This window comes from Festucalex cinctus, chromosome 9, assembly GCF_051991245.1.
Source record: "Festucalex cinctus isolate MCC-2025b chromosome 9, RoL_Fcin_1.0, whole genome shotgun sequence".
NCBI lineage: Eukaryota > Metazoa > Chordata > Actinopteri > Syngnathiformes > Syngnathidae > Festucalex > Festucalex cinctus.
In genome coordinates, this window is record NC_135419.1 from 15,891,046 (window position 1) to 15,904,137 (window position 13,092).

Here is a 13,092-nt window from a genome sequence, read left to right on the forward strand (position 1 = left end):
CAGCGCACAAATCTCAACAATTCGATTGGCTGAGTCATACTAATATCGTTAACATTTTATTTATTATTTTTTTGTTAAGAAAAAGTCTGTAAACTGTTTTTTTTCCCCCACCGCTTGCATCGACTCACTGAGTATCAGCATCCTGAATTAACGTTAATAACTTTAAAAATAAACAGTTTTTGTGGATTTTATTTGGATTCTTTATGTTCTGGGTTGAAAGCACCATACACATCTAATCCCGAGTCCACCTTTTGAGGACCCCCTTTGATCAAACGCTAACAAGCCTCTTCCGCGTCCCCTCGGAGCTCTGTGTGAGTGTACAGGCCATCCTGTGATCCTCTCGGGCCAGTAAACGGACTAACAACGGCAATTAGCCAACGAGCCTACACAGCAACTGCTCCCTGCCCAAGGACGAGCGCTCGGAGGCGGATGACTAAACTTCACCTCCGACTAATAAGAAAGTCAGGACCGACTCCCGATGGAGCGTGTTAGTTAGCGAGCAAAAATAGGGGAGCGAGCGGAAGAAAAAAAAGAGCTGCAGGGGATGTTTGGATTGGACGAGACTTAGCGCGGATTCAGACACTCTCAAGATGGGTTTCCAGGATTAAGGAGACTTTAGCTGGAAGCTGAGGAACATCGGCAAGTGTGAAAAGTGCTTGTGAAGTCCAGCTTTGAGGAGAAAGCCAACAAACGGCCTGTTGCCACCAGCTAGCGCAATTCCCGCCGCTCCTATTTTATTTTATTTTTTTTGTAGTTTGTCTCCTCAACTGCAGATGCAGGAGGCGCCTATTAGTAGGGAAGCTTTTATTACAAGTCATATATTTGATTTGGTCTTAACTTGAGTGCTCTCATCTTGTTTTCCTTGCCGTGAAGATCTTGGAGGTGAACGGGCAGAACTTTGAGAACGTCCAACTCAGCAAAGCCAACGAGATTCTGAGGAACAACACGCACTTGTCCATAACTGTGAAAACCAACCTTTTAGGTAAAATGCACACGCACGCATGCACACTCACACTGAATTCATTTTGCTTTCTCTTTTGCTAACTTATTGATAGCTGTCATCTCAGGATGCTGCAAGATTTCTAGTTGTATATCGTCTCGGGAGGCAACCTTGTGCATCCAAAGTTGTCAGTTTAAGATTTTTTTTTTTTTACACACATCGATATTATTGACATGTTCCAATGACGTTCTTTTTTTTTTTTTCTTTTTTTTTTCTTACACATTAGTAACCAATTGAAAACGTGCACGGGAACAAATCTATTAACTCTTATATACTTAATTGCAACTGTCTGGGAATTACTGTAAAACGCCACCTCTTGCTATTTAGTATTTTGTCGCCTCAAGAGTGAAAATCATTGTTTACACAACAAAGAGTGACAATAGTTAGATAGACTAAACTTATTTCAGTAAGCCTGTTTTATTAAATGGATAGCTCTAATGATTCGGTGCAGAATTGCCGCATGAACCTTTGCTGAACTTGATTAAGTCCGGCCGCAGCCTCATCTAATCTTGTGGCATTTATTCGTCAAAATCAATTCAACTACACGACACAATTGTTTTTGTAACATGGGTTCAAGGTGGTGTATATGCTAGAAGCATGGTTTATGTTAGTTTCAAGTATATTACCACTGACTTGTGGCATCTGTACATAATTACAAATCCTTTTTGCGGGTCACTGTACTGCATACCATAATTACCTCAATGAAAAGTCACAAAATCATACAATAATTCCGTGGCAAAAAATTCCATAATTTACAAAATGGCATCTAAATCAGGCTGCCTGAAATTAGCAGGTGTGAGTAGCATCATCACCACTTATTTATCCCCCACCCCCATGCAGTGTTTAAAGAGCTGCTAACCAGGCCCGAGCAGGAGCTCCACGGCGACGTGGATGGTGAGGACGAGCACGACCGCAAGAACGGCGCACCGCACCTGCCCAAGATCGGCGACATCAAGAAAGCCAGCCGCTACTCCATACCCGATCTCGCGGTAGATGTGGAGCAAGTGATGGGCCTGGAGAAGGCCAGCAAGAAGGTGAAGAGCAACTCAGTGGGCGGACGCAACAAGCTCAAGAAGATCTTTGACAAGACGCTCACCAGCATTCTGCCTCCCAAACCTTACAAGTAAGTAGGCATTGTGCGCTTTTTTTTTTTTTTTAAGGTGGGTCCATTACATTCTGATATGGTTGGACAAATTTGCCTTTAAAAAAAATCTTAATTAGAACCCTGACCCTTACAGGAAAATCAAATAAAAATGAACGAACTATGTCACTTTTTATATATGGTCACTTGACGTTATATATTCACGCATTAATTCCCCATCTTGTGTGCCGCAGCGACGTGTGCGTGGGCCAGTCGCAGGACGACAGCATCGTGGGCATGAAGCAGTCCAAACAGATCCCGCCGGCACTCCCCGTCAGCGGAAACCTATCGTCGTCCAACCCCGACCTGCTGCAGTCACACCACCGCATCCTGGACTTCAACAACCAGCCCGGTGAGCCTTCGCGTCGCTAATCCCGCTCCACTTTCAAAAACGGCTCATTTGCGCTAATATTTACCATCACGTTATTTGTGTTCTTCCAGTGCCGGTCAACCTGAGTAAGTACTTTGTGTACCTCGTGATCACTTCCTTTACCCTGGGCACAATTGCACCTTTGACGGTCGTTAGTGGTTATTGCTAATTTACAGTCAAGCCTGTGTGTTCACTGGGGCTAATCGAGTCAAGCACCAACCTGCTTCTCCTGTGGGTGTTTGTTTGTTTGCGTCTCTTTAATCACACTAATCAATTGAATCACCTGGAATGCTGGGATGCTTGTGGAGGGCAAAAGTTCTTTGCTTGGATGGTCGTAATAAGGAGCATGAATCGAGATATACCAAGTCTTCATTTATCGCAGTAGTTACATTCCCAGATCCACTTGGAATTGGTCAAAATACGATATAGATAATTTCTTTATGTTGCTTTAATGCTTTCTGTTTCATTCACACGGGTTTTGTTGGTTCGTATAGTTTACACTGGTGAAAGTTATTTGTTTTTGTTTTTTGTTTTTACATTGTTTTGCTGCACTTTAGCACTGGTGTACGTTTTTAACTTTGCCTTTATTAAATATGGGTTTCTACCATAGCTCGTTTACAGACCACTAGCTTAAATGAACAGCACCCTCTGCTGTCAACATACATCCATGACTTTATAATGATCACCTTTTTACAATGAAGAATCCAAATCTTTCTGCCCGCAGATATGTCCGACCAGGTGCTGCGGGTGTTCAAGGCGGACCAGCAATCTCGTTACATCATGATCGGCAAGGACACCACGGCCAAGGAGGTGGTGGCCCAGGCCATCCGGGAGTTCGCGCTCACGGCAGCGCCCGAGGCCTACTCGCTGTGCGAGGTGTCGGTCACGCCTGAAGGCGTCATTAAGCAGAGGCGGCTGCCCGACCAGCTCTCCAAGCTGGCGGACAGGATACAGCTGAGCGGCAGGTATGCACTCGTGCATCACAATGTTGTGTGCATGGTTTATTTTATTTTATTATTTTTTATTTTATTTTATTTCATTTTATTTATTTTGAAAACGAGTTTTCGAAAAAAAAAAAAAACAATAATAGTAATAATAATAATAATAATAATACCAAAATATAAATAAGTGTACATAATCTGGATCCAAAAAAGGCATTTTGTTCACTTTTTATGAAACACACAAAATATGATCTTTATCCCAAAATGAACCCAAATATTAACAACAGGTGTTTATATCTTAAAATATATATAGATAAAATAGTCATGTTTGTACATTTAATTAATTTATATTTTAAAGTTTTTATTCAAAACACATTTTTTTCTAAATTAAAAATAAATGGGGGATCAAATATTAAAAAATATTTTCCTCCATGTATTTAGTTTTATTTTTGTCTTAATCTGAAACATGGAAACAGTTATATTTAATGTTACAAAAAAAAAAAAAAAAAAAAAAAAAACTTTTGACAGAAGCATGATTGTCTTCAATCATTTTCGTTTTTTGTTTTGTCTGAACCCTGGAAAAAGTTCCTCTTAATAAAAAGTCAATATTTGGATTTTATTTTCCTGTTCTTATTTCCACTACTGTAAACGTAGAAACGTATATATTTAAAGCGTTTTTTTTTTTGTTTTTTTTTGTTTTTTTTTTTTTGAAAGAAAAACTAAAATTCTTTGTGGTTTTTGGTTAGCTATAGGGGGGGAAATTAAATTTAAATGAACAGCATCCATCTTCTCAAATTTGTTTTACCAAAACAAAAAAAAGGGTCCAATGGTACAAACTGAACTTTCAAACAAAAGACATAGAATTCATGTTTATTTTCATATTTGTAATCTAGTTTGTAGACAATATGTGACCATTTTTTTGTGTGCAACCAAACAGGTACTACCTGAAGAGCAACATGGAGACGGAGACGTTGTGCTCGGACGAGGACGCCCAGGACCTCCTCCGCGAGGGTCAGATCTCGCTGCTGCAGCTGAGCACGGTGGAGGTGGCCACGCAGCTGTCCATGCGCGCCTTCCAGCTCTTCTGCGCCATCGAGCCCACCGAGTACATCGACGACCTGTTCAAACTGCGGCCCCGGGCGGGCGCCGCCGCCGCCAGCCTCAAGCGCTTCGAGGAGGCCATCAACCACGAGACCTTCTGGGTGGCCACCGAGGTCACGCGGGAGTCCAACCAGCTCAAGCGCATGAAGACCGTCAAGCACTTCATCAAGATCGCGCTGCACTGCCGCGAGTGCAAAAACTTCAACTCCATGTTTGCCATCATCAGGTTAGACGTGCCACTTGTTGTGTGTCTGACCGGTGGCCTGGTTTTAGTAGTCAGTTGCTTAATTAGTTAGTTGTATAGGTAATTTTTGTTTGGTTGCTTGGTTACCCTGTTAGTCATTTAGTTGGTTGCTTTTAGTCAGTTTTTTTGATTCGGCGTTTGCTTGTTTTTGGCTAGGTTGTTCCCCGGTCTCTTAGTTGGTTAGTCTCTTAGTTAACTTGATTGCATATGAGGCTGGTTGGTTTGTTAATTGGTTATTTATTTGCTCAGTTGGCTGGCTTGTTGGTCAGTCTTTTGTATGATGAAATGTCACTGAAATTGGTTGGTTTGCTACTTACCTAGTCAGTTGATTGAATAGTTAGTTAATTAGTTGGTCAGTTATTAATGTTGTCAATCTTCATCGTAATCTGATCACTTTGCTGATGCTGATTATGTCACTTAGGTAGTTGGTTTTCGGTTTATTTTTAATTTATTTGTAATCAGTTGATATTCTGGCTTTCGTTGTTAGTTACACAGACAGTTTTTTGTTTGTTTAAACACGTGATCAGTTGGTGGTTAGCCACTTAAGTAAACATCTAAAGTTGTTGGTCGTTTTTTTGTTGCTTTGTATGTTGCCTAGCTTGTTGGTTGGTTAATTTGTTTCTCCGCCAGTAAGTTAGTCGCTAGGTTTGTTAACTTGAGTTTTAAGTTAGTCAATTATGTAGCCTACCAGGTTTGTTAATTTATTTCGATTGATTGACTCGTTAGTATCTTAACTCATTTGTTCCCAAAAAAACGTATAAGCATGTTCTATTTTAAATATTGCCGTGGTCCCAAAAACTTAATTCTACGTTTTTTTTAAAATGTTTTTTTTTTCCTTTTATGCTAGAGCGATCAGAAGGCTTTGATGCAGCCTCTGACCTGAAGAGGGTGCTTAAAGCAATGGTAGTTACTACAAAAAAAACGTCCAGCAGTAGAGTATAAGTTGTAACAAGCTCTTTTTGCCAGTGTTTTCAACAGGAATGTGAATAATTATGAAACTTAGCTGTATTCTAATGCTAATAGCTGCAAAACAGAAATAGATACAAATATACTTTTTTCCCTGATGAAAGAAGAGACACTAATCATTCTTTTGGGAGGTTCCATCATTTTTTTTTATAGCAATAGAAAACAATAATAGTCTGTGGGCCTTGCAAAATTGGTCAAACCAGTAAAACAGTCGGGAACAAAGGGTGTTATTTCAGTGAAAAGTGAAAATGGCTGCTGGGAGTGAATGAGTTAAGTAGGTACTCATTGTTTTCAGTATGAGAGCCCCCCCCCCTTTAATACAGCCGTTAATTTATTTTCTTGCTTCGCCCCAACCCCAGCGGTTTGAACCTAGCTCCCGTCTCCCGCCTTCGAGGAACCTGGGAGAAGCTGCCCAGCAAGTATGAGAAGCTCTTCGGCGACCTTCAGGACTTGTTCGATCCCTCCAGGAACATGGCCAAGTACCGAAACGTCCTCAACAACCAGAACCTGCAGCCTCCCATCATCCCGCTCTTCCCCGTCATCAAGAAGGATCTCACCTTCCTGCACGAAGGTACGCCATGAGATTTTTATTTTATTTTTTTTAAACATTGTTTGATACAAATTTGCCATCTATTGACTTTGACGTCCTCAGTGAGCACACGTTTAAGCCACATGGCTTCTTAAGTGTGAAATGACAAGTGTGAAATGGGAGGTAAATAAATGGATCCAGTGAAAGCACGCAACACATTCTATTTATTTATTTATTTATTTATTTATCCGATGACAAAAAAAAAATCATGTACATATTAAATACAAATAAAATTGGATAAAAAAATTTTAAAATAAAGTAAGGATTTTTTTTTTTTAAGAAATTGACAAAAACAGGAACATGTATTTCCTCAATTTTATTTCAACTTGATTACCCCCGAAACTTGGTTCTATTTGCGCACAATTTGGACCGGATTTTTTTTTTTTTCCCCTCAGTTTTTACTTTTTATCTGAAACACAAAAATAATGTTTGGATGATTGTAGCCTCACTATTGTTTATTTGTTGGAATAATTTGTAATGTGCCGGCACCAGGTAACGACTCCAAAGTTGACGGCCTGGTGAACTTTGAGAAGCTACGGATGATCGCCAAAGAGATCCGTCACGTAGGCCGCATGGCCTCGGTCAACATGGACCCCAACCTCATGTTCAGGACGAGGTACGGAAGCCTTTAGAGGACGCTTAAAAATACATGTTTGAAAATGTGTTGTAGCTCTGTGAGAGGCTTGGCGCCTCCTGTTGTCGAAACCGGTGTCTCCATTAGATGTTTTTTTTGTTTTTTTTTAACTCCTCTCCTGTGGCTTTTTTTCTACACGGTGGCGTTTGATTTTCTTTGGTGGTCTTTGGTGCCCTTTCCTGTCCTTAAACGCTTGTTTTGTCTTCTTCTTCTCGCTTATCCACCCTCTGCCCCCCCTACTCTTGACCTCTAGGAAGAAGAAGTGGCGAAGTTTAGGGTAAGTTTTAAATGTGCTTCCACATTTCTTTGCTGACTTTTCTTTGAATGGGGGGTGAATTGAATGGCTCGACTAATATGCATAGGACAGTGAACCCCCACATAATCACATTTCGGTAGTCACAAATTTTCATATTCACAAATTATTTTGGAACCTAGTGCTCTTGCGCATATTTGTGTTATTAAGGGGAGGATGCTTGATGAGTCTCACGTTGAGGTGTTATGTTTGTGTTGACTAAGGCAACTCCTTGAATTTCAGTCATTTATGTGACATGAATTTCTGATTAGTGTACACATTACATGCATGGTGTTATCTGATTTCTGTTTCAAGTGCGTTACTGCCATCTTGTGGCATCTATACTCAATTACAATCCTCTTTTGGGGAGTCTGTATGATTTGCAGATGTTCACTGTTCGTGGCAAGGCTTAGTAATCCTCACAAATTAGCTGGGGTCCACTGTATGGCCTCTCAACAACTAACGGGTCATTTTGCTGGCAATTACCTCGACTGGGATGTGACAAAATGTTAATGCTAAATCGCATTGTTGTAACGTTATAATGACATTTTATTACTATCATACGCTAATATTATCTCACCACCAACAAAGTTGACCCGGTTACCTCGTGATTATATATGCACATTGTCGCTGTCCACCATAAACATGCATCAGTCATGTCTTCTTTATGGTAGGTTTTAGATTTCTTGTGTTCAGATGTTTTTTAAATTGTACGTTTTGTGTTTGGGAAAATACACATTTTTTTTTAAGTAGATGCGTGCTTTTATGTGGATGACGACATGCACTTCTAAGAATTTCCTATTACCTTTATTTCTATTCTTTTCTGTTATTTAGACATCCATAAGACTTATGACGTTCCCTTTCATCATCAGACATTTTTTTTTGTGGTGCCCATACTAAGCATTTAAATTAATGGCAAGCCTGGAGGGGAAAACATGAGTATGTTGTTATGAAGAATGTTTTCTAATTAGGGGGTTTAATCTCCATAGATCCATATCTCATTACTTGTTAATAATCAGCTCTAAATCTTATGGAATGCGGTTTGTACTTACACGATAAGAGTGATTCCACGTACACGAGCCACAAAAATGTCAAATATGACGGCCAATATTGAACTCACAGCCGCTTTCTTCTGCCCGGAATGCTGTGGAATTCTTTTCGGAGCACCTAATGCTGGTTTTCTGCATGTTTCGCAACATAAGACTGAAGTCAAGAATGTACAACAACACACATTATTGTCTACTTTGTCTGTTTCTTTTGTGTGTGCGCCTTGTGTAGGTCGCTGAGTCAAGGCAGCGCCAACGCGGCCGTGCTGGACGTGAACCAGACGGGCGGCCACAAGAAGCGCGTGCGGCGCAGCTCCTTCCTCAACGCCAAGAAGCTGTACGAGGACGCCCAGATGGCGCGCAAGGTCAAGCAGTACCTGGCCAATCTCAGCCTGGAGACCAACGAGGAAAGCCTGCAGACGCTCTCGCTGCAGTGCGAACCTTCCGTCAGCACGCGTAAGTAGTAACCAGGCGCCGTTTTAGGCCCGCTACCTATTCTAATAATTTTCCAAAACAGGGCCTACCTACATTATGAGAGAAATTGGAAATAGTGATGTATTGAAAATTACATTTATACAAAAAAATCACACCACTTTTTAGTCTACATTTTAAAAAAGTTAAATGTTGGAATATATATTTTATTTTTTTAATCCATATTTGAGTAAAAAAAAAAAAATGTGCCAGACATAACATTGCACTCAGTTATTAAAAAACAAAAATAGAAAAGTTGAATATGACAACAGTATTTAAAAAAAAAAAAAAACTTTTTGCCATACTGTTTTTTGAAAATTGTAAAATTAAAATAACTACTATAAGATGCAAGTACAATGTGCATACTTTTTAGTTACCATTTTTAAGTTGATGAAAGATGTTTTTTGTTTTTTTTTACAAAAAAAAACAAACAAAAAAAATGCAACTCCCCCCCCCCCCCCCCCCCCCAAAAAAAAATACTTTTGATTTAAAAGTTGTTTTTTTTTCAAAAAGTATTTAAGGAAAAAAAAATTTGACCAAAACTTTGTCATATCAAAAATTAAAATGGGCAATTCTTAATGAAAATTAAAAAAAAATTTTTAGTTGTGTTAATGGTTTTTGCAAAAAAAAAGTTACAAGACATTACACTACATTTAACTTACCATATTTTTGTTTTAGTTCAGAATTAAAAGATATTGACTATTTTAAACAGTAAAAGTAACAAAGTTGAACGTTACACGATAACATACAACTAAAATCAAAACATACATTTTTTTGAGTAACTATTTGCTTTGTCACTGATGACACAAAACTCAAAAAGTCCACCCTACCAAACGTGTGCATTGTTGTTTTGCGTCCAGTACCCAAGAACTCGGGGGTCCGCCGCGCAGACACGTCCCCCGTGGTCTCCAGAGCGGCCAGCCAGCAAAGGGGGCAGCTGGCCAAAGGCTCCCAAGCCCTGCAGGTGCCCGCTGTGGCTCTGTACCCGTCGCGGAAAAAGGTGCCCGTCAAGGACCTGCCTCCTTTTGGTAAGACATTGCATCATTATCATCATTAGTGGTAATAGTCATGGGAGTAGAAATTATATTCATATTTGTATTTGTACATAAATTCTCAGAACATAACGCACATGCGCTATGTGGGCAAAAGTATCAGGACAGACAACTGTGTGTTTGTTTCAGGCACCAGCTCCCCTCAGTCTCTAAAGAAGATCCTGTCTCTGTCGGAAGAGGCCAGCGATCGCCATCGCAGGCATCCTGACGACTGCACGGCGACCAACGCTTCGTCACAGCTCTCCTCGCCGCCTGGCTCGCCGCAGAGCTCCCCCAAAAAGGGTAAATACACCATTGTGGCACTGTGGTAAATTTCCGCCCCCTGCTGCTTGGTTTAGGCATTGCACATATACATCATGGATTGGATTAATTGAGATTTGATTGTTACTGTATGTAATACAAATTGGAAATGCACATTACAAGCCCGATATTTTTTTTCTCAATATTTGCCATATTTATTTTATTTTAATTCATTTTAATCAGAAGACGGTTTCATATTTTTATTTTTGCTTTTCTAAATGTTCCTTTGTTTTATTTAATAATTTCATTATTTGATATAATTTTAACATATTCGTCAATATTTAATTTAATTAATTTGCTTGAATATTTGGTGTCACCCAAGCTATTAATTAAAAAAAATTAATCAGATCTGTATTGTGAATGCCAACTTACTGTTGGTAGCATATATATTTATTTTTATTATTTTTTTAAGCTGATATATATCGAGCACTTATACAATATTTTATTACTCCACATGAAATATTTTATACATTTATTCTATTAGGATGTCATTGTTTTCTTTCGTTTAAAACAATTTTTGTTACTATTTTAAATATATACTGGAAGGCTGTGATGTGACTTAGTTTTTGCCGTACACGTTTCAGGTTGCAACCGCATGGGTGACTCGTACTCTGACTGCTGTCAGAGTGAGATGTCGTCTCGCTCCAGCCTTCTCAGCAACTTGTCCTTGGAGGACGAGCGGCGGCTCAGGCATTCGGGGGGTGTCGCAGAGTCCCACGTGGGGGGAGCTCGCCTTGAACGGCGGGCTGCCACCGACCCCGACCAGTACAGCCTCGGGTACGTTAGTAGCTCTGCGACTCCAATCGCATCTGGAAATGGTGTAACGATGTAACCCGTACGACGTTTGCGTGGCAGGTCGTACTCGTCGATGCAGGACTGCCGGGGCATCTATGCGGGCTGCCCCACAGTGCTGTCGTCCCCCAGCTCCGAGGAGCTGACCCAGGACCAGGGCGACCGCGTGTCTCTGGACGCGGCCGACAGTGGGCGCGGCTCCTGGACGTCCTGCTCGTCGGGTTCCCATGACAACATCCAGACCATGCAACAGGGCCGCAGCTGGGAGACACTGGCCTTCGGCGGGGGGCTCCCGTCCGCTGGCGGTCCCGAGGCGGCGCTGTGGGCGGCGCAGGCGCGGGGTAGCTGGGCGTCGGCCGGCTCCTCCTCCTCCTCATCGGCCGCTTACTGGGGCGAGGACTCGGAGGGCGACACGGGCACCATCAAGAGGCGCGGCGGCAAGGACGTCAATGCCGACGCCGAGACCAGCAGCATCACGTCCACCGGGTCCGAGGACGCCAAGCTGACGGGGCGGCCCTCGCCCTCGCCCGTCACCGCCGCCTGTAAAGGACTCATATGTGAGTTTCTGCACGCATGACAGAAGAATGAACTTTATGAATCAACGTCTTGATAATTGCGTCTTAATAAATTCTGGGGACGTCTTCTTTTTGGGTTCGTCCGAAAAGGAAAAAATTGAAAAAAAAACAAACAAAAAAAACTTTGTGAGCCAAATCACAATAGTAACTGAAAAAAATTGGAAGATAAAATCAGAATATTAACACGAAAAAAGTCATAATAAAAGCATGCTCATAAGAATATAAAATATCATTAAAAAAAACATTACAAGAAGACAATTTTATGAGCATGAAATCATTTCAATAAAATGTTTAGTTTTTAACAAGAATAAAATGTGAAAGTATTTTTTTTTAGTTATCAGAAAAAGCCAAAAATGAGAACAAACTCATATAAGCAGGTACATTTATTCAACAAAACGCATTTTTATGCAATTGAAAGAATTTGAAAGTCATAATTTCATGATGAATCAAATTAGTACTTGAAAAATTATAACAAAATGTTTCACTTTTATTAGAATGAAATTAAACCTTTACCAGAAATTGACTTTTTGGCTAACCTAATGACCAGGGAAAAAAACTAAACAATTTTCCATATTATAGAATTATGATGCAAATTTTCTCCCTTTTCAGTCTAAAGAGACCACAAACAAACCATAAAAAGCATCTTAGTAGTAGTGGTGAATGCCGGTCGGAGTCCGTCAGCAATAAGTGTCCGTACGGAAACACGAAACATTGGCAACTTCCAGGTGCTGCAAATATGTTTTTAAAAATTATTAAAACAGCTTTGACCAATTTTTGTGGTCGACCCAACCGAACCCTAATAATTATGATTATGACTAGCATAAAAATCACCTGAAAAGTGTTAATTATTTGTGTGCCATGTCCCGAAGGCCGGAAAGAAGGTCGCTATCGCGAACCTCCCCCGACGCCGCCCGGCTACACGGCGCTGACCATCTCGGACCTGGCGGACGGACAGTCTCCGCCCCCTCCCGGCTCCACTTGCGTCACGTCTGCGACGACGACGACGGCGTCGAGCCGCCGCCCGCCCGACTACACCACGGCGCTGCAGCGCTCGCGCATGGTCACGCAGTCCCCCGACTCGCAGGCCCACCAAGCGGCGTCCAAGCAGAGGGGGGGCGGCGGCCTCCGGCACGGCCGCGCTGACGTTGACGACGAGGCGGCGGAGGAGGAGGAAGAGGAGGGTGAGTCTCCTAAACTTGTCGCTCTGAGGAAGCCGAGGGCGCAGCGTACCCCGCGGCCATGACTGTGTGTGTGACGGAGGGGCGTCCCCCCCCCTCTCTCCCCCTCGACGGCAGGTAAAGACTTATTTATCAGGTAGCCCCCCCAAACCCCCCGTTCCCACATCAATGCATGCTGACACACGTGGACTGAGACTTGACCTCTCACTACTTCCTGTTTACATATGTGGGGGGGGATTTCCCCACCCCCCAGCATGGGAACGCACTTTCACCCCCCAACACACACCGCGCGCACCCCGCGCACCCCGCGCACCCCCCCCCCCCCCCCACACACACACACACACCCACACACACACACAAAGACGCACACTGCCGTGCCAACTCCCCCCAACCTCCCCCT

The 13,092-nt window shown here is 41.9% G+C and overlaps 1 protein-coding gene across 12 annotated transcripts in view; it reads left to right on the top strand.

Moving 5' to 3' along the window:
* The window catches only part of rapgef2b (Rap guanine nucleotide exchange factor 2b), an 89,994-nt gene that overhangs the window by 72,704 nt on the left and 4,198 nt on the right, over positions 1–13,092 (top strand). For 7 of the 12 annotated variants that reach the window (XR_013284877.1, XR_013284878.1, XR_013284882.1 and 4 more), the window contains 15 exons: positions 874–982; positions 1,841–2,123; positions 2,336–2,493; positions 2,583–2,597; positions 3,236–3,476; positions 4,390–4,779; positions 6,123–6,334; positions 6,845–6,968; positions 7,240–7,263; positions 8,557–8,780; positions 9,656–9,823; positions 9,977–10,129; positions 10,732–10,924; positions 11,003–11,496; positions 12,384–12,809. Coding sequence is in view for 1 of the 12 variants with exons in the window: in XM_077531500.1 (XP_077387626.1) it covers positions 874–982; positions 1,841–2,123; positions 2,336–2,493; positions 2,583–2,597; positions 3,236–3,476; positions 4,390–4,779; positions 6,123–6,334; positions 6,845–6,968; positions 7,240–7,263; positions 8,557–8,780; positions 9,656–9,823; positions 9,977–10,129; positions 10,732–10,924; positions 11,003–11,496; positions 12,384–12,695 (3,100 nt within the window). In the remaining 11 variants the exon portion in view is untranslated. The remainder of the gene's footprint in view (positions 1–873; positions 983–1,840; positions 2,124–2,335; positions 2,494–2,582; positions 2,598–3,235; positions 3,477–4,389; positions 4,780–6,122; positions 6,335–6,844; positions 6,969–7,239; positions 7,264–8,556; positions 8,781–9,655; positions 9,824–9,976; positions 10,130–10,731; positions 10,925–11,002; positions 11,497–12,383; positions 12,810–13,092) is intronic. The other 5 variants (XR_013284879.1, XR_013284887.1, XM_077531500.1 and 2 more) reach the window with 4 other exon arrangements.